General features: G+C 45.9%; 1 protein-coding gene across 1 annotated transcript in view; it reads left to right on the top strand.

Annotated features, from left to right (window-relative positions):
• The window catches only part of TRIP11 (thyroid hormone receptor interactor 11), a 354,044-nt gene that overhangs the window by 153,502 nt on the left and 173,202 nt on the right, over positions 1-27,340 (top strand). Inside the window, exons 9-10 of the mRNA XM_069208196.1 lie at positions 2,201-2,296; positions 15,522-15,737. Of these exons, the coding sequence (XP_069064297.1) occupies positions 2,201-2,296; positions 15,522-15,737 (312 nt within the window). The remainder of the gene's footprint in view (positions 1-2,200; positions 2,297-15,521; positions 15,738-27,340) is intronic.

Here is a 27,340-nt window from a genome sequence, read left to right as displayed (position 1 = left end):
TCATACATGGCTCTGTTCAGCAGCCTGAAAGAAGACGCCAACAATCGGAATCAGAGGCGATTTCACCAGTGTACCAAAGTGTTGGGACTTTGAAGTCTCCTGATATCCACAAGAGGGTTTCATATCTCAGTTGGTTCTAAACTGCACTACATCTATCCTTTGCTTGCGTGTCATTTCTTATTTATATGCAAGGACTTCAATTTAGATTGGATTGTAAATCCGATAGATGGAATAACTGTTTGCAACCTAAGACATTCCAATCAATCAATCAATCAGTAATTTGTTAAGCGCGCTACTCACCCAGTATGTCAGATTTATTTTCAAGAAACCTTAGCCTTGCTCTATTACATAGTTGCCCTACTAGCAACAGTAGTTCTCGCCGCTTAACAGCTGTGTGCTCTTTTTAATTTGTTCTCCCTTCAAAGCTCTTCATAGCTCTCCAATTCAACCAGTACTGCATACTTCAGGAAATATAACTGTTTTAGAGTTCATGTACTTTAAGAGTAGAAAAGGAGAGGCTTACAATTCAGTTTGTTAGGAGTGAACCAATGTTTCTAGGTTGAAAGCACATTTGAAAGGGGTTTGTTCTTTGTATCTTGCCTGCATGACATGCATTTCTTGTGTGCGTCTTCCACTCCCTTTGCTTGCCTACTTCATTGCTAATTGATTGTTGATTTGCATGGAAGATTGGATCTTTGCTCACTGTCACTTTGCCTGGTCATGATTGCTAACACGTGAAAGATGCCATAGAGCAGTTATTACCTTTGACAAATGCAGTTCTTGAGTCTGCATCATTATTAAAGGTCTTTGCACTACTCATTTGACTAGATCCACACTTCCACACAAAAAAACATTTTACAATCTCCTAGATATGCTTCAATCTCTTAATTTTGTCATCCTCCCAGGGGCACTGACTCTCTGCATATAAACTCCTTATACAAGGTGTTGACTCTGGTATTTAAAGCTGTTCTTCTCTCCTGACTACCTTTCTGAACTGCGCTAACCCAGTTGGAAAGCTATAGACTACCATTCCAAAAGCTGACCTGTGCTACATCTAGATTTCAGTCTGTCTTCACTGGAACTCATTTACTCCAGTCAATCCTCTAGTTTCAAATGGCCCTACGGAATCATCTCCCTGCCCTGGGGGTTAAAGTGTGATTTCTATCCATATAACCTTGGAGAATTGTGTAGAAGTATGTTTCAGTCTTTTTGCTTCTTTGGCGTTTTAGAATTACAAGAATCTCCTATATTGGTCTTTTCTTTTCTTTTCTTCTCATAAAATGCTGCCAGTGAGTTTTACCATGAGTGTTCAGTCTGGTGTTTCTTTCCACCCAGCCTCCTAAGACGAATTGTTACTGTTTTTTATTAAAAAATTAGCTGTTGTTGCAAAATAAGTAATTACTTAAGATTTGGGCAGAATGTTTGCACAGAGAGAGCCATGGTTTCAGTATGAGATTATGTTTATTGATCAGGCGTGATTGTCATACTAATCATTTTAGTCCTCTTTGTTGCTTCAATAGGGAGGATCATTTATTCCTTCTTTGTTTTTTTTGTTTAACCATGGTTAGTATCTGCCTTAGAATTCAGGTTTTAACTGAAGAGTTATTGTGACATTTGGTAGTTTTCAAGCCTAAAAATTTGCTTTTAGTGTCAGAGGGGGTCCATATTTCTAGGTCATTTTAAACTGCTAAATGACACTTTTTTCAAAGCACTGAGGTTAACTATATCTCATATATTTGCTAATATACCAAATACACAAAAGTCATATCTCAGGGTGTCATCCTTTCTTCAGTTCTCCCATAATATACCTACGTGAAAACGTGAAGTGACGCTAGCCCTCTTGACGTCTGCATCGTCTGATCTGACCTTGTTAGCTGTTACGAGATTTAGTCTGACCATGAAAGGGCAATTATTTGAAGCTCAGGATCCCCGAGTCTCCAGCAACCCCTATCTGAAGTTGTGCCACTGTCAATCTTTTTCAAACTGACACTCTACATTTCTATTTACATTGACGTTTTTAATCTCATTCTCAACTAATAGAACCTGGAGGCAGTTAGTCTGTAAATCATTATACCACTTTATATAGTCATTCACTGTGTTCATTCATTCATATAAATGTGTGTGAGCTTTTTACAAAATGTTATTTGGTAGCATTTTTGAACATGATATTTAATAAACTGTCATTGCCTACCCTTCACAGGTCGACGGCTCTCAGGCAGATACAGAAGAAGTTTTGAGACTGAAATTGAGCCTGGAAGAGCTGCAGAAAGCAAAGAGCCAAGCTGAAAATGAAAAAGTATGTTCTGATAATAACAATGTGAATTACGTTTGGTGGAAAATAATACACTGTTAATTCTTCCATGAACATAGTCTGCCACGAAAGCAAGATTCAGTTTTCAGAATACAAGGTCCTCAAAAACAGACCCTGATCACTGACTGCTAGTTTGAGCTGTTCTTTTGGTTTTGTCTTACTAGCAACAGTATTTCTCTCCGCTTAGCAGCTGTGTGCTCTTTTTAATTTGTTCTCCCTTCAAAGCTCTCCACAGCTCTCCAATTCAACTAGTACTGCATACTTCAGGAAATATAACTGTTTTAGAGTTCATGTACTTTAGAGTAGAAAAGGACAAGTTTCAATTGTCCAATGGCTCTGAAACCTCAGTTGGCAATGAAAGCACTAGATGTTCAGAAAGCCAAATGTCACCCTCTTCGTAGTCACTGAGTTATAGTTTCTCTGCATATCTTAATGCCATATCTGCTCTACTTGGACATCCTTACTTGGCCTCCGAATTTGGGCATTCCTTACCAGTTGAATTATTGTACTCATAGGATCTACTGGCTATAGTCCGCCCAGGGTTGCAGTTACATATGGTGCACACTACCTGCATTGTGTGCAGTCAGCATCTCCGTGTCCTCATCTTCTGTGACCATTGATAATCAGTTGTCCCACTTTCCTCCTCCTGAAAATCTTCCAACAGACCTCAGGCTCTTCGGAACAGTAGGTGCTTCCTTTACAAGCCCACTTGCACTGCTATTCCCAGTTCTTAATAAATCTGGTTAGTACTTTTGAAAAGAAGTCAAAAACATAAATTGGAGCTTGGGGTTTTTTGTGATTAAAACATGACTTACAGACCAGCCTCCGCTTTCTTCAAGAATAGGAGTGTGAGGTGCTTGCGCATCATCCAGACCTAGATGTGCAGCTCCTGTCTGAAGTTCAACCCAGTCAAGACAAAATTTCTGTTATTTGATATAAAAACAAACAAGAAGTAGTACACACCTGGCTCAAGAATATGAACTTTGAAAGTTTCATACTCAAACTTGCATTGAATGTTAATCCACATGGATTCACCTACCTCAGCCTCAAGGAACATATTGTCAAAAAGGCAAAGGCGGCTTGGTACCATCTTACACTTGTAAAGAAAGTGAAACTATTTCTTCCAGAGAGTGTCTTTAGAACTGTTACTCAAAACCTCATACTCTTGCATCTTGATGGTGGTAGTATCCAGCTCCATGCCCTCCCAGACTCCACACTAGTGCCTCTTCATGCCATCCTACAGGCTGCAGCATGTTTCATCCAGAGCCTGAAGAAATGTGATCACATCATGCCCATCCTGATGAAACTCCTTTGTTTCACATTGCTGGCTCACACAACTTCAACACCAACTGCATCATTTAAAAAGCCATTTTGACCAGCACCCTTGCTTATCTTGAAGCCAAGCTGAGCATCTCTGTTGGTTTTCGTCAGACCCTCAGCAAGGGCACCAGCAGACTGCAGATGAAGTAGTGTAAAAAAGAAAAATTAAGGCAGCAGGCGTTTTCCATCTGTGCTCTCTGGGTCTGGTGCAGCATCCCTCTATCCATCAGTACTGCCCCAATGCTGCTACAAAAAAGAGTTGAAAGCACACCTCTATAATAACCCTACTTCACAATGCATTAATAAGAACCAGCTACCTCTCCTTTCATTCATCTACTGTATGCTTGTATTTGACCCTGTATCATGGTCTGCTGCCTTTTGGCTAGGATTGTACTATAGAAATCCCACATACGTATGGGAAGCTGAGCAAGAAGATGGGAACTTCCAAGTATCTTCGCTGCTTATCGGACTGTCATAATGTGGCTAGTTCTAATTAGGCATTTGAAATTTTAAATAGGCAATAAAGTCTAACCTGCAACTGTAATTTAACCTATTTTCTATGTGATCATGATATTCAGAGGGTTACCACTACACCTCATACCGGATCTGAAAAATTGCAAAGTGGCATACCTAAAAAATTGTCCCCCAGCATCACAATCTTGATTCTGTCTGAAAGTCCTTCAAACACTCTCCACATTACTGCTTCAAAAAAAGAAACCACAGTAAGAAAATAACAATTGTATCTTTGATTTTAAAATTCATTATAAAATAGCTCATAGCCATTTTACTGGTAAAGATCTGGTGGCATGAAGTCTGTGTCACCAAGGCCAAGATTTTCGTGAGGATCTTACTTGAGTTGGCATCTTACACGGAGCCTTCTCCCAAAAGAGTCCATGTAGAGCGTCTCTAGCTCCAAGGTGAATTTGCTTAGGGAGTCTCCATCCTTAAAGGGATCCACCCTTAGAGACGAGTTTTTCGTACGTATACTCGGATTGTGAAGATATGTTTTTTCCTGCTGATGCAGGACACAGGTCAGACCATCCTCCACTTAATTTTTGTTAATCAGCAAAAATCATATATTTTGTATAGTGTTTCATGCCACACATATGTATTTTCGAACTACTGTAGATAACATGCGTTACCATAACCCAGTTTATTAATGATCAGTTTAATAGCCTCAGAAGAATGAAAGCTAAGTTGGTTTCCTGTCATTTGAACTTTGACCTGCTGGTCAAAATGCAGAATGCCAGTGGTGAACATTTAACTCACTGAACACTTCTCCACAAAGGTGCTGAACAGCCAGTTTTCAGCAGTTCCAGTTTCTAGATTTGGCAACTTTGAAAGTATACAGCACCTAAAACAATGTGTCCTTAAAGCCAGGCTTCTAAAGCTGATCACACACATCTTTGTTCTTTTAACTACCACAAGTCATGCCCACTTAATTGGGAGAGAAATTGTAACGCTGATCCCCCCTAGTCGTTTTTTGTTCTTGGCTATTGTTCCCTCAGTTGTTCTTTGGTAATAACATTTGTGTAGAGAAGAGCATTTTTCACATCTCAGGCCTCGTTTTTTGGGAACCCCATTTAAAAGTAGAAATGGCGTAGTTCTCATCAGCAATAGAATCTGCAGTACCAGTTCTTGGGCTATAAGAGAAAAATGTTTCACTAACCTCCAAAAGATATGACAAATCCTTCTGACATGGGACTTGGAGTGCAAGAGTAGTGGATCTTCTGCATGAAAAGCAGATAAGACAATCTTTGATTCCTGGTTTTGGACAGGAAAAATACTAACAAACCTTCTCTTTAATCACCTTTATAACTTCAATGTCCTTCCATTTGGCTAAAGTGTACTCCGAGAATCTTCAGAAGGTGTAATTTAGTTTCTGTCCATTTATGGATGCAAGGCATTTTACTTCGCTATTACTTGGATTTTTTGCTGATCATGGTAAACACAGCAAAGCAGCAAAACAATCAGTGTTTAGCAATTGTACAACATCAGTTGGATCTCGCTTGTACTATCCAAACTGGATTATGCTAATGACCTCTACCATGGATCATCTTGATCTATTATGAAAAAACTACAACGTATCCAGAATTTCCACAGCCAGGCTACTATTACTTGTAAAGCCGCAAGCCCACATCTCCCCCGCCTTAAGAGCACTACACTGGTTACCCGTTGCCAGAAGATGCACTTTCAAGCTGCCTTGTATCACCCACAAAGCTATACATGGAACAGACCGCTTTTTATCAGAAACAAAATAACCAAATACATTCAACAAAGAAACCTCCGCTCAAGATTGGCACCCCGCCTTAGAACACCACCATACTAGAAAAAGACTATAGGTGGTACATCCTTCTCCGATCAAGCAGCCAAACTATGGAATTAATTACCCCCAACTATAAGAGCCACAGATAACTTTCTTGTCTTCAGAAAACTACTCAAGAGTTGGCTCTTTCCTTCATAACCACCATATTCAAACAGCTATGGACTGCATATGCCTATGTTCTTTAGAAAATACGTATCGCTACTATGTCATAACAATAAAATGCACACACACTCTTTAAACCTGTTTGACTAAGTGTATTTTACCCATGGTTCTAATTATGTATTGTATGTGCATATGTGTGTGTATTCATGTGTGTTTGTATGTGTATGTATATGTATATGTATATATATATATATATATATATATATATATATGTTGTTTCTGTGCTTGGCCTGTTCGTGGGTCATTGCATGGCTCCCGGGTGGGTTGTTATACTAGATATCTATGAATTCCTGTTCTCATCTTATCTCACTTATCTATCCATCATCATATGTCATGTCTCTATCAAACTATTCTCCATTCTCACTGTGACTCATCCCAAATCCTTTCTACTACTTTAATCTCCTAAATAACTCTGCCTAAGCTCTTCCCTCCGCTTCCACATCTAACTCACCAAACCTCACTCTACAACCGTGACCTCCCACACAACCCTACTAAATTCTCCTGCATTTATCTCACCCTGCTACTATTCTCTCCTTAACCCTTCCACATACTCTTCCCTCCTCTATCCCCATCCTCCTTTACTCATCCCAAGCCTTTGGGTTGAGTAAATGAAGGATATACTCCCAATTAACACTTCTGGATTTCATTCCTCCTCCACCCCTCCATTACTCCAGTCAATCTAACTAACAAACTCTCATATCCGTGGCTCAAATTAACTCATAATAATGCTAAAACTGTACTCATTATTTCCCGATACTAATCCATCAATAATTCTTATTGGGTTCCAGAGTGGCGTGCTACTCACTGAAAAGCGCTTCGACGCCTCGTCAGGGGTAGTAAGCGCTATATAAATAAGATTACAACACAATACAATACAATCAGTCTGGAAATGATTTCTCTCCACTAGGGGTTTGTACCTGGAGACATTAGGGATACTGGAGGAGGAAGCCAGGCCCTTTGCAAGTGATATTTTCATCCATGTGATATTGTCTTCCTGGCTTTAAGATGAAGGATCACATATATAACAAGACATAGCAGGAATTTTGGATGCCATGGCTTTCTGCATTTTCATGATTGAGAATGCTAGACTTGCATAATGCCATGGGGTGATGCTAGAGGAGGGGATTGTAATTACCTAGAAAGCTCAAAAATACTTAAGCCGGTGGCCATCAGACCAAACTTTTGGAAAGAGATACCTTCCAATAAGGCTTACGCTGAAGTAGCCATAATCTGGTAATAATCTGTATAGGTGGGCCAGTCTGGATGAAATTACAATAATCCATTTGTCGTCCCCAACACAGAAACAGTACATTCAAAATGTTGGAACTCACAGCAGTGTATTTTGCATTAAAATCATTCCCTTCAATGGGTTGTCAAAAATCTGTACTACTTTAAATGAATAACACACAAAACAAGGTATTACAGTAGGCTAAATGAAGCAATAACATTTCAGTCCCTCACGACCATGCCCCACCTTTGAGGAGAGAACACAACTATTGAACTGACTGTGATTTCCAAAGAACATGAACAGTTTCTGAATGTCATATCCACATTATGGGTTTTGCTAGGGGTTGACTTGTTTGCTGCAGCTCACAACACAGGCTGGCCAAGATTTGCATTCTGATTTCTATAGCAGGGGGTCTCTGGAGATTCCCTTGTTACTGTACTCCTCCTATTCCAGTCCTCCAAGATCCCAAGTAATCAAGAAAGTCAGAAAAGCCAGAGAGTATGATTCTAATTGCATTATCTTGCATTTGGTAGCCCGTCCTTCGACATTTATCGGACACACCACTTTGGAGACTGTGATATAGGTTTAGAACAGCTTTTTTTTTTTTTTTTAACAAAGTTTTCCTTTCTGTCAAACTCATGCCTGAGTGATGCTTAAAATGCATGTCATAGAGGGTTTCTTTCCTAATAGCTAGTGTATAAGGTAAGACGATCAATGAAGTTCTGGCATTTTAGATTGACGAGCCTGCTATCATTTATCATAGTGTTAAACCTATATTTTATACTTACTCTTCATTACTTTTTAGGCATTTCCACATTTCCAGATAGTTAATTTACCTTTTTCATTTTCTAATACAATAGCCTCGATAGAGCTGTCCTTGGTTATTAAAACTATTATTTCATTGTCCAGAGCTTATGAGTCCGAGCATATTTTTTATTCAAAGCTCACTCAATAATATACAGGATGGCAATGCACAGCTTTTAGAGGCTTTCTTCATTTTGTATTTCCCCTGTTCAAAAAGCTCTCTACCATTTTTGACAAAGCTTGTGGAAGCCCCTTCTAGACATAAAGTGATTATTCAGGGTGGGAAGGTTTCTGTCGTTGAGTCTTGATCATACATTACTGACAAGAGACATCTCTTTTCAGCTCGTGCCCTCAGATAACCAAATTGGTGCTGATGAGTGGTGCATTGAAGTCTATCTTCGTTCTTCTTAAGTCTGTACCTAAGCATTTGTGTGTTAAGTGTTGGCGCTTGAAATGAGCTAATCACCTTAAATCTGCATCCTAGTCACATTTATTGTTCAAGTGGAGACGAGTAGATTTAAGGTGACAAAAAGGTTGTAACAGGCAAATGGGTTTCTTGAAGCGCTACCCTGTGTGTGAAATGAAAGTTTAGTACAATTTCCGTAAGTTATCCGCACAGGATACACAACTGAAAATAATTCCTTCTCTCGTAGGGGATTTCCATGTATAGTCATAAGCACTGAATAGTTCCGCGCGCCTGCGGGGACCCCGGAGCACTGTTGTGTAGTATATTCTTAAGTGCAATCATCAGCTCCTTGACAAAAAAGGTCTGTGAAAAACACTTAAGAATAACAATGTGCAGCCTATGTGAACAGCTACACAGGCCAAATTGTTAGAAGAAAAAACAGTTGTAGTGTAAATTTCACGTTTAAACCTCTATTTATTCTATAAATACATAAATAAATACATTCTCATATTTTATTTACACCTCTCATGAGAATAAAACAATGTAGGGCAGTGTAGCCCATAGGCTGCCATTATACAGAATGAAAATAGAGCTGTGCCTTTAAGAAAGTAAAGTCTTCCTGTTTCCCATCATGCACAGCAAAAGGCAGTTGCCTCAGTTCTTTTTTCCGGCTCCTTTCTGACAGGACCCTGAAGCATTGAGCTCTACCTCACAAAATCCTTTTGTGACAGAAATTCATTTAAAATCTTTTGAATTTCATTTTCACTCGACGTTTTTAACATTGAGTGATAATTTTCTGCTTTTTTCTGTTAGATTCTGACAGAATTTTGAGGCTTTTCTACTTCAGAAATGCCTTCACTGTTTGACAAATGTCCTTCTTGTGGCAGAAAAAAGGCCAAAACAGATCCACATCGGGTCTGCATAATTTGCCTTCCATCCAGCCACAAACCGGAGTCGTGTGACATCTGCAAAACCTTCTCCAGAAGGACCCTTCGTGACAGGGAGAAGATCCGACTCCAGGCGAAAGAGGACAGGAGGAAAAGTGGTCATTCTACCACAGAGCGAGGAGAAGGTCAGTCTTCTACCAGGGCTCACACTGGTTCCTCTATAACTCCGACCAGACCGGCTCAAAAACGGCACAGGTCTCCGACGACGTCGAGGGCGTCGACGTCGAGGCAAGGAACGGCGGCAACATGCTCGCCGTCGAGGAGTGGTTCGCCGGCGAGAAAGAGACATCGCTCGCCGTCGACGACGATTTCGCCGTCGAGACGGCGTGGACTTTCGCCGTCGAGATCTGGGTCACCGTCGACACGGCGAGGACGTTCCACGTCGAGGAGATCTGAATCCGGTTCGCCGTCGAAACGGCGAGATCGATCAACGTCGAGGGGTGCTCGACGTCGTAGACGTTCACCGTCATCACGGCGACGTCGAGGGTCGTCGTCGAGAGATTCTCAACGGCGAGAAGAATCGACGGCGAAGGACACTCGCCGTCACCGTACTTCGACGTCGAGGAGTGTGTCGACGTCGAGACAATCAAAAAGACCTAGGAGGGTTTATACAACCTCAGAATCCTCGGCTTCACTCATCCTCCTTCCAGCGTCTCCACAACTCTCTCCTCGACAATCACCATTGCCACAGACGCCGGTAACACCTACGGCGCCTCTTCCGGCTCCGCCTTCAGAGTCTGTTTTGAGGACTCCAACGCGGTCTGTAAGACGTTCGGGACATTCCTCTAGACGCTCTTCTTCCTCTCGGCACCGTCATGACCCACAGAGATCTCAGCATTCACATCACAGGCGTTCTTCTTCGTCTACACGGGACTACTCTCCAACCCTATCGGACTCACCGTCCCCGAGAGTGTCTCCCATAGATGATGTGAATACGTTCCAGGAGGTCTTAGTACGAGGGGCAACCAAGCTGAACATCCCGCTGGCGGTACCTGCCCCATCGACGTCAGTGATCTTCGAGACCTTGCATCATAGGACATCTTCCAGACCTTTGCTTCCACTGGTTCCAGGTCTCCTTGATCCAGCAATGGATATTTTCCTTGCACCGGCCGCAACAAAGTCTGCTCCTTCCAGACTTATTAAAAAATATCGTCCACCAGAACAAGATCCTCTATTCTTGAGGTCGGACCCAGTTCCTGATTCGGTGGTCATAGTAGCGGCAAAGAAACTGCATTCAACCTCACCATCTTCTTCTTCACCTCCAGATAAAGAGAGCAGAAAGATAGATGCTGCAGGACGAAAAGTATGCTCTACTGCAGCCGTCACGATGAAGGCAGCCAGCGCTACTGCGTTATTAGGGCGGTACGATCGTGCCCTCTGGGACTCTTTAATACAGTTTGCGGAACATCTTCCTAAGGATAAAAGGGAAGATTTCCTGGAGGTCGTGGGTGAGGGAGCCATGGTGTCTAACCAAATTATAAGTGCTGCAGCTGACTCTTCGGTGCTATCCGCACACAATTATGCACACGGGATAGCGCTCAGAAGGCATGCATGGTTGAGACTTACATCACTCAAACCTGAAGCGCAGCAGAGAATACAAAACCTGCCTTTCTCGGGCTCCACCTTGTTCGGTTCTCATGCCGATGACGAGATGGCTAGAATGAAAGCTGAACTAGATACCTTGAAAGCGGTAGGGATGGAAAGACCGAAAGAACAAAGAAAGGTTTTCCGGCCATATCAACGACGACTTTTCACCCACCGGTATCAGTCGCCACACTGGATGTCTTCGCGCCCCCAGCAGCAGCAACAACAGCAGTATCAAAGGGGTTTCTCTACTCAGCGAAGGTCGACAAGGGGTCGTTCAACACCTCAAACTCAGGCAACTCGACAGGCTCCCACGTCTAAGCCCTGAATCTTTGCTTCCCCCTCCTCCGTTATCCACTCCGGTAGGGGGAAGTATCTCAAATCATCTGGACGAGTGGCTACGCATCACAACAGACGCCTGGGTATTGAATATTGTGAGACATGGTTACGCTCTCAGATTCACCAGTCCTCCACCATCTGTTCCACCCAAAACAGCCAACCGCCATCTCGAAGCTCTACAGTTAGAGGTCAAATGTGCGATAGATCTTTGCGACGCTTACTTTCATATCCCAGTAACCAAGAAACATCGAAAATTCCTAAGGTTCACCGTCGGAAAACGCCATTACCAATTTGCAGTTCTACCTTTCGGCCTAAAATCAGCGCCAAGAACTTTTTCCAAATGCATGGCGGTAGTAGCCGCCCACTTGAGGAAACAGCGAATATTCGTCTACCCCTATCTAGACGATTGGCTCATAAAGGCCTCCAGTTGTCTCGAGACACAGCAACATTTCGAATGGACTCTACAACTGCTGCAAAAACTTGGTCTTCAAGTCAATCTCCTGAAATCTACAGCAACACCTGTTCAGAGGTTGCATTACTTAGGGGCCATTGTAGATACCAGGCTAGGAAAGGTGTTTCCTTCGGAGGAACAACGGTTATCGATTCTCCAGAAGTGCAAACAACTGCAGGAAAGACCTCAAGCCACTGCAAGAATAATAGCTTCTCTACTGGGCTCGATGGCGTCTTGTATCCATCTGGTTCCCAATGCTCGCCTCCATATGAGACCATTGCAGGAGAACCTGGAGGATCAGTGGTGTCAACTGAGGGACGATTGGGAGAACAAAGTCCTTCTTTCTCCTCACACCCTACAATCCCTCAAGTGGTGGTGTTTACCCAGCAATCTCTTGGTGGGGATTCCGTTCCAACAACGGCCCCCATCTCAAACCATCGTAACAGATGCGTCACTGATCGGATGGGGGGCGCACATGGAACATCTTCGAGTCCAAGGCGAGTGGTCACAGAGAGAGAGTCTCTATCACATCAACCTGCTGGAACTTCGCGCAGTCCACCTTGCGCTCAAAGCCTTCCTTCCCTCTCTGAGAACGGAAACTCTCCTTCTCCAGACAGACAACGTGGCCACTATGTACTACGTGAACAAACAAGGAGGCACCAGGTCCAGAATTTTATCCAGAGAGGCTCAGACAATCTGGCATTGGCTTCTAGCCAGGAACCTGTCACTAGTGGCAACTCACCTGCCCGGCATCCAGAATGTTCAAGCGGATGCCCTCAGTCGGGTAATGGACGAGAACCACGAATGGGTACTACACGACGACGTCGTTCATTCCATTTTCGCACTCTGGGGTACCCCCTCTACAGACCTATTCGCAACCCCAGAAAACAAAAAATGCCAAAACTTCGCCTCCAGATATTACCATCCAGGGACACTGGGGAATGCCCTGTGGATAAGCTGGTCAGGAGCATTTCTTTACGCCTTTCCACCGCTTCCCCTGATTCCGGCGGTCCTCCAGAAGCTGTCCAATGTTCAGACCAAAATGATCCTAATTGCTCCGGAGTGGCCACGCCAGTGGTGGTTCCCAGACCTTCTTCACCGGTCACTCAAACCACACATCAGGCTACCATATCGTCCGGACCTTCTCACGAAGTTCAGAGGGCAGATATCTCATCCCAACCCCTCATCGTTGAGTTTGGCAGCATGGCTCCTGAGCTAGTGCAATATGGACACTTGAACCTACCTCAGGACTGTATGGAAATTCTGAAGGAAGCAAAGCGCCCTTCCACACGATCAGCCTATGCAAGCAAGTGGAAGAGATTCTGCATTTGGTGTTTACACAACAACATTGACCCGGTTTCCTGTGGAGAACAATCTATCCTGCCATACTTGTTAAGTTTGGCAAAATCGGGCTTACAACTGTCGTCAATAAAAGTTCACTTGGCGGCTGTCACAGCATACAGAAAGAGTCCTTCACAAACTTCCTTTTTTCGGATTCCGATTATTAAGGATTTCCTAGAAGGTTTAAAGAAGGTTTTTCCCCCCATTAGAAAGCCTTCTCCTCCATGGGAACTGAACGTTGTTTTATCACGTCTGATGCTGCCGCCATTCGAGCCAATACATAAGGCATCGCTGCAACATCTCACATGGAAAGCTGCTTTTCTGGTGGCAATCACTTCAGCGCGTAGGGTCAGCGAAATCCAGGCCCTTTGCGCTCAGGAACCCTACACGGTTTTTCATTCTGCAAAAGTGGTAATGAGAACTCATCCAAAATTTTTACCTAAGGTAGTCTCCGACTTCCATGTGAACCAAACAATTTCATTACCGACTTTCTTTCAGAATCCAGCTACTCCTGCTGAGAGAACTCTGCACTCTCTGGATGTAAAGAGAGTCTTGAAATTTTACTTGGACAGGACAAAAAGCTTACGAAAATCACAACAGCTTTTTATTAACTATGGCCCAATCAGAACAGGTTTGGGCACATCTAAACAATCTTTATCCAGGTGGATTGTTTCATGTATAATGTTATGTTATCAGTTAGCAAACAAATCCCTTGGTGGTAGGCCAAAAGCCCACTCTACCAGAGGGAAAGCAGCTACTGTAGCCTTGATGAGAAATGTCCCTTTGGCAGAAAAATGCAAGGCTGCCACTTGGAGGTCGGTCCATACCTTTACTAAGCATTACTGCCTTGATACAGACGCTAGGGCAGATGCTCAGGTTGGGCAGGCTTTGCTCAAGAATTTGTTTGCATGATTCATGTTTTTCTCAGTATTCTTATATCTACTCCACCGCGGTTATGGGGATGGGCTTGCTACTCTATTCAGTGCTTATGACTATACATGGAAATCCCCTACGAGAGAAGGAATGGTTTCTTACCTGTAACTCCAGTTCTCTCGTAGGGGTATTTCCATGATAGTCATAAGCAACCCTCCCTCCTCCCCGGTGGAGTTGACATAGAACATGAATATTATGGAGGTTGGTACTCCAACAAATGTTTGTTTTTTCTTCATGTCAGGTTAATAGCCTCCAAAAAAGAACTGAGGCAACTGCCTTTTGCTGTGCATGATGGGAAACAGGAAGACTTTACTTTCTTAAAGGCACAGCTCTATTTTCATTCTGTATAATGGCAGCCTATGGGCTACACTGCCCTACATTGTTTTATTCTCATGAGAGGTGTAAATAAAATATGAGAATGTATTTATTTATGTATTTATAGAATAAATAGAGGTTTAAACGTGAAATTTACACTACAACTGTTTTTTCTTCTAACAATTTGGCCTGTGTAGCTGTTCACATAGGCTGCACATTGTTATTCTTAAGTGTTTTTCACAGACCTTTTTTGTCAAGGAGCTGATGATTGCACTTAAGAATATACTACACAACAGTGCTCCGGGGTCCCCGCAGGCGCGCGGAACTATTCAGTGCTTATGACTATCATGGAAATACCCCTACGAGAGAACTGGAGTTACAGGTAAGAAACCATTCCTTCTCATTGATAATCACAAGGTGCAAAGATGAGGAAGAGGTTTTGTCCTCTAAATAAAATTGAACAGCTGCAGCAGTAAGAATAGCAGTTAAGTAGATTGTGGTCACTTATTCCATGGAAGTTTGCACGCATTGCTTAAATTTTCTCATTGTCCTTCTTTGGCTGTTCCTGTATCTTGTCTACAATGTTTCAGATTACACCAATTCAGCTTTCGTACTGTAGATGCATTCATGGATCCGACAGTGAGAAGTTTGATGTTACATAGTCTTCATGTTAATCAATTGTAGGTAGCAACTAGTGCTCCTGGTTTGCCCATTAGCCCTCTTGTTAAACATTAACTAGCATTGGTCTTCGATGTTGTAATTTCACCCGAAAGAACAGAAATTACGCAGATCTGTAAGAGTTCTGTTTACTTTCATTAGTGTCCGCTGCCTAGCTCCCCAAAAACAAATATGATAAGCTGGGGGATGGAATTAGCCACCTCAAACACTACATAGTCTTGTATTCCTTATCTCTTGCATTTTGATGAATATAAATTCCCTCTAGATCGGGGTTTAAACCAATCTTTGTAAAATGAGGGCTAATTTATAATTCTTCATCTTATTCACTGCACAAATAATACAACATTCATTTTTTTTTTTTATTTTTTTATTTCAGGAGGATCTCCAAAAACAACTGGCTAATATGCAGGACTCTCAACTTGAGGCTGAGCTTGTTCAAACTGTGTCCCTCGAACATACAAACCAAGAGCTAGAAAGACTGCAAGAAAAGGTTAAGATGTTGGAGAGCAAGCTGAAAGAGTCTTTGCTTGAGAAAGACACACTCACAGCTGAGCTGGAAGAACTGGATAAGCAGAATCAAGAGGCGTTACAGGTAAATAAATTCACTAGAATTGTAGTGTGTGTGTGTCTTAACGGTTTGTTTTCAAATATGTAATAAGTTTTGTATTTTTTTTGAGAGCCTAGATTATAGTAAACAGAGGCAATGGCTAGATGGCTTAAATTAATAGCCGCACTAGTGATGCGATGAGATAAAATTACACTTGGGGCCTGATTTAGATTTTAGCTCACTGGTAACTTCATCACAAACATGATGGATAACCCGTCTGCTGTATAACAAGTTCGAAAGTATATAATGGGCTGGTGATATGGTGGGCAGGATATCCGTCACAATTGTGAAAGAGTTACCCAGTCCATCAAACTGTAAATCATGCCATTTATATCTTGTATATGAGCTGGGTCTCAGAAAATGATATGTCTTTAGTTTTTTTTGCGGCCAGTACACACTTTTCTGTTCCTCTATGTGTTTGAAACTGTGTGTACCACAACTTATGGCACTTCTCTACAAACCTCCAGCACTTAACATCTTTTTTTGATGAGTATACAGCAATCTCATAGAGACTTCTAGCTGTAGATTCATTACCTTTGAATTCTCCCCAGGCGTCAAACTGCAGCTGGAAGATTTTCGTGAGCAGTACCCATGTGCGCTGGTAGGTGGCGTAAATCAGCTCTGTTCTGTGTCTGTCGTCGGCTTCGTCTGTGTCGGAAATTACATTGCTGGTCCTATATAGGCACCACCCAAGCACACCAACGTCCGTTCTTTTCTTTCTGTGCTAGCCAGCGTTAATCCAGAGAGAGTTACGCCTCAGTCAATTTTGACCGGCCTTTTTCGACTTTGTGAGTCTTTTTGAGAGATTACTCTCCTGGTGTGTCAACGATATCTTCTAGAAAGATGGGACTCAAGCCTTGCGGATTCTGTTATCCAGCAATGTCCGTGACAGATTCGTACTTCATGTGCCTTTTGGTATCTGGAGCGTGACCATGACCCAAAGTCGTGTTCTGAGCCCTAATGCCATGCATCCAAGGGCTTAGAGGGAGTGGTCCTTAAAGCTGATGGTGGCCCGACACGTGACTCTGCACAACTCAAGGTCTTGATCGAGAGGAAGGTCCCGGGACCTGGCACGTAGTCAGAAGTCATCGTCGTCCAACTGCAAGACCTTGGGGCGATCAGGTAAATTGAGGCATAAGAAGAAATCCAAGTCTAGGCACTCTTCAACTTCTCCTTGTCCCTCTGCCAACAAGACCAGGGAGTGTTGATACTCTAGGCCTCATTCTGAGGAACCAGTGCTTAGGCCGATGCCGCACCTCCCGAGTTCCTGGGAACCGGAGTGACCCCTGCCCAACTCCGGGAATTTTGAGGCCATGCATCTCATTTTTGGGCAGCCAAACCCCCTGCTGGAGCACCTTTGGGCCCTGTGGGTTCAGGGGGGGGGGGGGGTTCTGGTTCTGTTCCAGCAGCTCTGGCTCCCAGAGATCAAGTTCCTGATGCGGACGCTCCTGGCACCACCCTTCACCCATATGCGGTGCCATCCCCATGGTAATTCCCGACTCGAAGCCCGATGGGCATCCTACGATGCCGACTCCAGTGCCGGCAGGAGCCTTGCCACCCTGCTAAGATCCTAAGCTCTATTCCTATGAGCTAGGTTTCGGGGATGAATGGGAGGGGTCCCTGGACACTTTAGAATATCAGCCACATAAAGAAATGGTCTGGCAAGAAAACTTAGGTCACTGACATCCTACTGGGTACCTGGTCCAAACCCAGCACAGGGGCTCCTGTGAAAAGGACGATTGCCTGCCGCCATCGCCCCACACCTGGAGACCCAAGTTTCTTTCTTTGATAAACATCTTTATTGATTTTATTACATCAACACTTTAACATGTCACATCCATGCCATCGACACCTTTGAACAATCTTCATTGCATCCCAATACATTGCACTCTCCAAAGTAGCTCAACATTCGGTTACCAATGTCCCAGCCCAGAAGACTATTCTCTGTTGGGTATCGCAAATCCCTTCCGTTTATTCCACATGTTAACAGTCGTGGCTGGCCACCCTTGCTCCTCGTATACCAGTTGCTCTTGCTTTGCGCACCATTCCACCTCCCCCCTCCACCCCCCCAACCACCTTCACCACCTGGTCACTGTAAGGATCTTCGCCAATCTTCAGTTGCCAGCTATATCCCACTTTGCTACCAGTAGCGCGGTCCCAAGGAGGGACACGGTCAGCTCTGTTGTTCCCACTCCCCCAAGAACACCCAGCAGGATTGGCAACTGAGCCATCTCCACCTCTACAGTCAACGCAGTTGAAAGTTCAGCAGTCAATGCCATCCAGTAACTCTATGTTTGGGCAGGACCTCACCCTGTGGAAAAAATCTGCGTTGGGTCGTGAGCAGCGTGGGCAGTCAGAGTGGGCCTGAAGACCAGCCTTCTGCATTCTGTCGGCGGTAAGGTATGCATTATGTAAATAGTATGTCTGAACTGAATAGAGACAAGAGGATATGTTTAAGGTCCTCGGGCCACCAGGGCATCTCTTCAGTCCTCCTTCTCAATCTGTCCCAGCCACCCCTCCCACCGCTCTCTAAGACTCGTAAGGTGTTCCATCTTGTTGATGATCAGAGAACAGTATATTTGGGACACCCCGCCCCTGCCCAGGCCACCCATTAGAACCTTTGTTTCTAAAAGACTAAACTCTGGGAGGAACGGTCTGAATGTGGATCCCCAAGGCATGCTGAAGTTGCAAATATTTGTGGAATTGTGCATTTGAGAGAGTACTGTTACTGCTGCTCTTGAAATGATAGCATATGTGAGTCGCTCCAGACATCCCCAAGAAGTGTAATGCCAAAGTTGCCCCATTTGTGAAACTCCTCTAGAGCTGAGACCTCTCGGAGCCATGTTCCCTGCCACAGGGGGGTTTGCTGGGTGAGTTTTGCCCACCAGCCCTTTTCACGTTAGGCTGCTCTCGATCCTACAAACACCATCCTTGTCCCTGTGAAGGGGAGCTCCATACAACAGACCTAGGAGCTTAGAGACTCCCAGGGTCAGGAGTTCCAACTGGTACGCCGGTTCTGACCACACTCCTCCCAACCAGTCGATAAATACGAATAGTTGTGTGGCAAGACAATAGAGATATAGATTAGACCAGAGTCCACCCTCCAGGATGTCGCTTTGACAGATACAAAATACTATCTGGTGGTGCAAGTTATACCACCAAAATTGCCTTGCCATCGAGTCCATCTCGCTGAACCAACTTTTGGAGAGCTGATAAGGAAGGTTCTGAAGGCGGTATAGAAAACTGGGCAGTATCATCATCTTATACAGGGCTATTTTTCCCAGAACTCTAAGGGACAGGGTTAGCCACCTCCTAAGGTCTTCCTTAATCTTCTGGGTGAGCGGCATAATGTTGAGGGACCATGTTAGCTCAGGCATCAGGGTGACGGTAATACCCAGATAGCGCCAAATTGTGATATTGTCTTGCCAGTTAGAGCAGTCCTTTGCGGGATGTAATGGGGCGAGCACAGATTTGCCTGGGTTAAGAGTCAATCCCAAGGCCACCGAGAATAAGTTCACGGTTTGTATGCAACGGGGTCCACTGCTGGTCGGGTCAGCTAAATAAAGAAGCACATCGTCAGCATTTAAAACAATGCGGTCCTCCTTCCCAATGGGCCAGGCCCAACCGCAAATCAGTGGGTCCTCTCATGATTTTTGCCAGTGGTTTGATCGCTAACGCAAAGAGGAGCCGGGGATAAAGGACACCTCTGGTGGGTCCCGCGCTGGATGGGGAAGGGATCAGAGACTACTCCGTTCACCTGGGCCCGAGCCGATGGGTTGGAGTAGAGGAGATGTACCAGCCTCTGATATTTATGGCCAATCCCTGCTTTTGTTAGCACCTGAAATAGGTACGGCCAATAGAATGTTTCAAATGGTTTCTCGAAGTCAATGAGAAGCAGAGCCAATTGTGGGGACAAAAGACGGAAATAGGCTAAGGCTGCATGAAGCCAGCGGAAGCAGTGTCTGGTACTTCTGGGGGCATGAACCTGCTTTGATCCAGGTGGGTAGGGTTTAAAGCACACTACGTGATTGGTTGGGCAGTATAGTGGAGAAGATTTTAATTTCAATTTTGAGGAGTGAGATACGACAATAGGTGGAGCAGCACACGGGGTGGTCGCGACTTCGGGAGCACTATGATCACAGCTTGATCGAGTTCCAAAGGGAAAGCTCCCTTCTGCACCTCTTCAGCATATAAGTTTAGCAAGTGTGGGGCTAGTTTATCCCTGTACTTACTATAAAATTCCGCTGGGTAGCCATCGGGGCTTAGCGTTTTGCCTGGGTCCAAGGCCGAGATAGCATGATGGCTTCATTAAGCTGCTCCTGCTCTGCATCGGAGATTCGGGGGAGGGACACATCCTGCAGGACTGGGGCCTCCCGCTCCGATCAAGGCCGTGGTCACTCTGCATAGCGCTTGGCATAGTAGGCGGCAAAAACCCCAGGCAATAGGGATGTCTTACAAGAGCTGCCTGAGTTGTCAGTGATTTCCAGAATGACTCTGCCAATGAGAGGTCGAGGCACCAGCCAGTACAACAGTTTACCATTTTTGTCCCCCCACCCATACACCCGAGGAAGTCGAGGCTCAACACATATGTTTTGCGGATTCAAGAGAAAGATGACTGATTTCTTCCCTTATCAACACCAGTTGTCTGGTGGCAGTTGCATGGGCAGTAGGAGAAAGTTTCATTTCCAGGTGCAATGCTTGGGCCTCTAGTTTTGCTACCTGCTGGAGCGTGGCACGGTCCCTCACCCTCAGATGGTGTCTGGCATGTCCTCAGAGGGTGGCCTTACAAGCCCATAGGGAGCCCGGCAACTGCCCTGAGCCAACATTATGTGTGTAATAGTGTGTGAGTTCCTCGCTCAGGGCTTGAGGTTTCATCTTGAAGATGCCAAGCATTTAAGTGCTGCATGGGGCGTAGGGGTTGTGTCAGTACCACCCATCTGCGCAAGAAGCCGTGCATGGTCAGAGATTTCATAGCGGAGGATCTGAGTTTCTGTGACGTCTGGAGCTGGCATTAAAAGGAGATCTATTCTTGGGTGCGTATGGTGAGCTGCTGGCGTGTGTATATATTGCCTCACTCTAGGATGCCAGACACGCCACACATCGCATAGGCCTAGGCCATCTGCCCGGCGATGCATTTGCTTGCTGCCGGCGGCACGTCCCGTTGATGGTGTGCCCGTAGCGTCTGCCTCTGAGTTCATGACTGCGTTAAAGTCACCTTCCAGAAGAGTTAATCCCCGTGGAATTTGTGATATAACTTCTTGGAGAGTCTCTAAGATTTGCTGCAGCGCGCCCGGGGGAAGGGGCATAAACACTCAAGAAATTAACAGGCTGGCCGTTCAGAATCCCAGATGTCACTACATATCGACCCTGTGGGTCTAGTTTAATTGTAGTGGTCATCATAGGAAGTGTGCGATGCAGCAGTATTGCCACTCCCCTAGAGCCTCCAGAAAAGCCTGCATGATATACCCTATCGTAGCCGCCACGCACTAGCATGGGGCATCGGGTGCCTGTCAAGTGTGTCTGCAGAAGCAGCAATATTGGATGGGTAAAGCAGTAGGCGGCACTAAAAACCTCTGAGCGCTTGATTTTGTCTGATAGGCCATTTATATTCCAGGAGATTACAGTGTAAGGGAGACTAGGGGTGTGAGGGTACAGGACTACATGTGCAGCTGATTTCCCGGGGGAATGGATCTGCGGGCCTAGAGCCCAGATGCAGAAGTCTTGCGTATAAAGGAATCCTAATAGCATGGTGTGACTTCCTGAGAGGAAAAGCTTAGCACATAGTGCAAATAACTCTTTAAACCACTCAACTGCCCCCCACCCCATACTTCCATCACTGAAGCATCTGTTGCCCAAGAACACAGACCCAAAACCAGAGTGTCTGAAACAGGTGTTGAGTGTTGGACCCCTCCAGGAAGCCAAATTACTGAAATAAACCCCATTCGTGGCCCCATTGTCAGCTAGAGTATCTTACCCCCATCTCCACAGCATAGAGAGCAAATCCCTGTTACTCATCCGTGTTATAGTGGGTGTGTTTCAGCTAAGGTGTTCTTTTGATTGATCTGACAAGTGTGCACGGATGGGGCTGGCCCCTCGGGGTGAGGACCCGGAGGGGTTGGGCCCCGGCGACAGGGATGCACTGCTTTGCTTTCTCCTGCGGTACCAGGTACGGCCCCAACTGCGTCTCGGCCCCAACTTCGTCTCGTCCCCAACAAGTTGCCTCACTTCGACCAAGGAACTTCCCCACTGCAGAGGGGGCCCCCTTGGCTAATACGGTGCTCCTTGGTGAGCTAGTCCAAAGCAGCCTTTGGCAAGTCAAAGAAAAAGGACTTGTCATTCATTAAGACCTTGAGACGTGCAGGGAACAAAAGCATATAGGATAGCTGCATTGCTCTAAGTTTTTGTTTGATTGCATCGTCTGAGCAGCGTTTATTCTGCACCTCGCGTGTATAGTCTGGAAAGATGAGAATTTTAGAGTTTTACCACTGAAGGTCAGGATAACATCTCGATCTTTGAAGATTAGAGACCTGGCAATCGTCGGTCGCCTCTTTCCCCACCGGAGGAGGTTTAGGAGCGAGTGCACTGTGGCTCAATTCAACTGCAAACTAGGGGTATTGTTTGTGGGCCTGTATCCAAGTTTTGAGCCATAGTTCCAGGAACTCAGCAGGCTGGGTCTTCTACACCCACTCAGGGAATCCTACGAAGCACAAATTATTGCGCCTGGAGCAATTTTCAGCATCCTCGACCCTATAATGAAGCTTGCCTGTGCAGGTCAGAGGCTGGGCTACTTTAGATTTAAGTTCTGTAACATGGTCCTCTACTGTGGAAACTCTGTCTTCCACCTCTTTGATTTGGCCCACCGCTGATCGCAGGTCTTGACGCAATAGACCCACTTCCTCACATACGTCTCCAATTTGGCCTCCACAGCTTGTTGTGAGGCCTGGATAGCCTGCAGGATTGTGTCCAGACACTCTATCGCAGGAGCCCCCTGTGCAGAAGTGCCAGACCCATTAGGGCCCTTCTGGGTGGTAAATTGTTCAATATGCTGCTGGGACTCACGCAGCTGCTTGCTCACTTTCTCCTTCTCCGTTGTGAGCCTCAGTGGATCTGGGCACCGTGGACGCTGGTCCGCCATCCCTCTGTCTCGACACGGGCAGCCAACAGTTCCAACTCCAATTACTGGGGGGGGGTCAGGTCGTCTCCCGCCAGGTCCAGCCCCCACCTGTCAACATCCTTAAGGGGTATTGCCGGAGGAAGGCTCCACTCTCAGGGAATTGTGGCCCCAGCAGGGATCATGCGCTCTTGTGTGCTAGTCAGTGGTGGTGGGGGGGGTAAGTGGTGGGGTGAGCAGGATCTCACCATGATATTCACCTCCTCGTGGCCTACCCCCATCATGCAAGCAGCCCTTTCCCAGTGGGCACACGAGTGGATGCACAAGTCTCCTTTGGATCCCTCTATCATGTGCACCCAGTCTTCACTGTGCCCAATACACGCTTTCTGTTCCTGGACTAGTCGCTGTCACTCACCGGGGGATCATATGTGCACCTTTCCCCTAGGCCCACCACTTGGGCCATCTTAGCCACTTCTCAGCAGTTCTCCCCGGTAAGTCACTCGGTTCCGTGCCACTCTGTCCGCCGATGCAGGTTGCACTGCGTTCTGTGGCCTAGCTCAAATCGTGGGGGGGTCAGCAGGTGAGGCACCCAGGACCTCTGCCCATCATCCCGTCAGCCGCCCCCCACTTCAGGATCTCACCGCTGGCTGCACCTCTCTCCTTCTCCATCCCCAGTCTCAAGGACAGAGGCTGCTGCAAGGACACGGAAGGTGGGCGGCAGATACCTCACAGCCACCCCTGGAACAGCTGGGTCACAGCGCACCAGCCTCAGCGCCTCACCTCCAGGCGGAGCCGCAGTCCCTCGCCAGAGCACTCAGTGGGGATTCCTCATGATCTGCAGACGCGATGAATGCAGGGCACTGGGGCTGATGGCAGAGGGGTCCAGAGCACTCTGAGTGCAACCACCATTTTGACCGGCTCAAGTTTCTTGATGCAGCAGCCCACCCCATAGAGCTTGGTAGTGCAAACCTCTACTTCTCCCGGCGTGTTCCCCTGGATAGGGTATCCAAAAGGCTGGACTTGTGAAGAAGATATTTTCTTCAGCCAGCCTTGCATTGCTGTCTGTAAACACCACGTGCCTTTTTGGCCATTATTCCCACATGCTGTTGAATACGGTTGCAGGAGTGCTGCCACAGGTTCTGAAGGTGGGCCGGACTGTACTCTCTGACTGTTGCTGATGGGAGAGCCATGGCAAGGTTCACAACTCATTGTGGACTTGACACAACCGAGGAGGCAGAGCGGTTCCTTTGACAGTGGACCAAAGGTGCCACGCCTGGCTGCGGACGTTCAGCTTTTTGGGGGATGTCCAGGCTTCTTGGATGGACATGCCCTTTGATGGCACTCGTCTCTTTGGAGACAAGTTAGGCAGACTTGTCGCTGGAGTGCTTCAATGCTTCTTGGGCTATGACCAGGTCCTTGGGCCTCGTGACGGCCTTTTGTCTCTTTCATGGCTATGGAAGGGGGTGCCCAAATGCGACCATTCCCGGTCAGCCACCGTGCCACGCATTCTTCCCAGCCTCTCCGTAGTCAAGGGCGTGGGACCCTCTGACCTCATTGGTCAGGTGGCCAGTGGTCTGGTTAGTCCGCCTCTCCCACACCCTTTTGCAGCAGCCTGTAAACCCTCCTGTTCTGCCCCCACTTCCCCACCAAGGACCAGTTGAAGGAAGGATTCACCATCACATGCCCCACTGGCTATCCATCACTTCAGACAGGTGGGTTTTGAAGGTAGTCCAAAGCGTCTACTCCCCTCCCCTTTGAGACCACCCCACCATCCATGCCACCATCCTACGATCTCATGACGGAGGATCATTTGTCCCTTCTTTGCAGGAAGGAGGTTATGGCTCTCTTGGCCAAGGGAACCATAGAGAGGGTGCCAGTGCCAGGGCTCTCTTGGCCAAGGGAACCATAGAGAGCGTGCCAGTGCCAGAAATAGGCTGTGGCTGCTATTCCTACTACTTTCTAGTCCCTAAAAATGACAAGGGTCTTTGCCCCATCCTGGACCTTCGATCCCTCAATCTCTTCCTCAAGAAGAAGTTCAAAATGCTTACATTGGCCTGGGTCTTGTCTGCACAGGAGGCTGGATGGTAACCTTGTACTTGCAGGACGTTTATTTTCATATCCCCATCCTGCCTGCCCACAGACATTACTTGCGGTTCACAGTAGGCCACGAGCACTTTCAGTATACTGTGCTCCCCTTTGGCCTTACCTGCGCTCCTCGGGTGTTCATCAAGGTGATGACGGTGGTTGCAGCTCATTGTGGAGATCAGGGATTTTAGTCTTCCCCAGTCTAGACGAAAGGCTGTTAGAAGTAGGTTTGCCCCAGGCTGTCGTCTCCTACTTCCAGACTACGGTGGACCTCCTGATTTGCTGGGGTTCACTATAAATGTGCTGAAGTCACACCTGACTCTCTCTCAGATACTCATTTTCATCTGAGCTGTTCTGGACACAGTGCAGTTTCAAGCTTAACCTCCAGAGTGGCGAGTCCTGGATATTCAGGCTATGATACCGATGTTTTAGCCTCTATCCTGGATTTCTGTAAGAATGACTCTGGGGCTGCTGGGTCTCATGGCCTCCTGCATCCTGCTGGTGACAGATGGCATATGCGGGCTCTGCAGTGGGACTTAAATTTCCATTGGGCATAGCATCAGGGGTATCTCTCAGACAGGGTCCAGATCTCAGAGGGAACTGCAAAAGATCTGCAGTGGTGGTTAACAAACCGCGATTGGGTCAGAGGCAGGTCCCTCTCCCCTCTTCAACTAGATCTGACAGTAATTGCAGATGCATCACTCATAGGATGGGGTGGCCATCTGGGAGAAGTGGAGATCATAGGTATCTGGTCTCTGGCTGAAACAGGTCTCTACATCTTCATGCTGGAGCTCCTTGCACTCCATCTGGTACTTAAAGCCTTTCTCCCTTCTATCACGGGAAAGATGTTGCAGGTGTTCACGGATAACACCGCTCCCATGAGGCACTGCAACAAGCAGGGCAGGGTGGGGTTGTGGACTCTGTCAAGAGGCTCTGCACCTCTGGACGTGGATGGAACAGCATGGTGGTTCAACATCTGGTGGGCTCTCTGAATGCTAGGGTGGACAAACTCATCCAAAAATGCCTGGCAGATCATGAATGGCATCTCCAGCCGGAGGTGGCACAAGCTCTGTTTCAGCAGTGGGGAGAGCCTTGGTTAGATCTGTTTGCCTCCTTAGAGAATGTGCATTGTCAGCAGTTTTGCTCGTTGGAGTTTCCAAGGCAGCAGAGACGCTTTTCATCTCAAGTGGAATTCAGGTCTCCTGTATGCCTTTCTACCCATATCACTCCGGCCCAGAGTTCTCAAAAAGATCAAAAACGACTGAGCCCAAGTAATCCTTGTGGCTCTGGACTGGACACGGAGAGTATGGCATACCTAGCTTCTTAGCATGTCAATCGATCCTCTGACCAGACTGTCCCTTCGGGAGGATCTTCTGTCGCATCAGCAGGGAAGGATTCTGCACGCGATCCTGCCCACTCTCTACCTTCCTGTGTGTAGATTGAGCAGTGGCAGTTGACAGCTTTTGACCTTCCTCACGAAGTCTGTAACGTAATCCTGACAGCCCGACGTCCCTCCGCCGAAATGGTATACACCTGTCGGAAGAAATTTGTGGCATGGTGCACAGACAAGTCTTTTGACCCACAAGATTGTATCTAAAGTTTTTAATTCTACAAAAAGATCTACAGTAAAACAGCAAGTTCCGCAATAATGCCATACATAACATTTTGCAATTGATGAAAGGAAATCACAATAAGTCAACAAATTCAGCTTAATACCATGCAGGACTATTATATTCCAGGAAGAATCAATTGGATTAAATGGTTAAACGTTTATTAATACATAATTTAAAAAAACTCTTTAAAAAATGAACATATTTTATAATCACATCATCTCACTGACCAGGTTCTAAAGGAACTGAGCAGCTGCTGTAGCTGTGTTAATGCCATGCCTCAAAAACAAGGATTTTAAAAACTGGCATCTAACTTAATTTAAAACAGGGCAGACAAAGAGTACATGGTCAATAGCCTGTACTGCGCCCATGCACATACTACACCTCCTATCAGCCTAGATTATCTGGTGCCACACATCTCCAACACAACACTTTGACCCCCATTCCGCCCCTCTCTCTGAGGTCCTGTTTTTCATTCTGTCCCTTGCCAATCAGGGCTCTGCTCTGGGCACTCTTAAAGGATATTTGTCTGATGTCTGCATTATTGTGTTTGCCTGATCAACATTTTTCTCTTATTGTACCTAGGTTCTTCAAAAGTCATGCATTTCTTTTTCCTCTTTCCCCATTCAAGGTGCCCCATTGGGATCTGAATTTGGTTCTGATTTTTTGGAGAATGCTTTTTTCGAAACCTCTTCACAATTGGCTTCTAATGTTGAAAACAGCCTTCTTTGTTGCAGTTTCATCTGCCTGAAGAGTGAGTGAGCTGCAGGCATTGTCATCTA

The sequence above is a fragment of the Pleurodeles waltl genome, chromosome 9, assembly GCF_031143425.1.
Source record: "Pleurodeles waltl isolate 20211129_DDA chromosome 9, aPleWal1.hap1.20221129, whole genome shotgun sequence".
Lineage (NCBI taxonomy): Eukaryota > Metazoa > Chordata > Amphibia > Caudata > Salamandridae > Pleurodeles > Pleurodeles waltl.
This window is presented reverse-complemented; position numbering and strand designations above follow the sequence as displayed.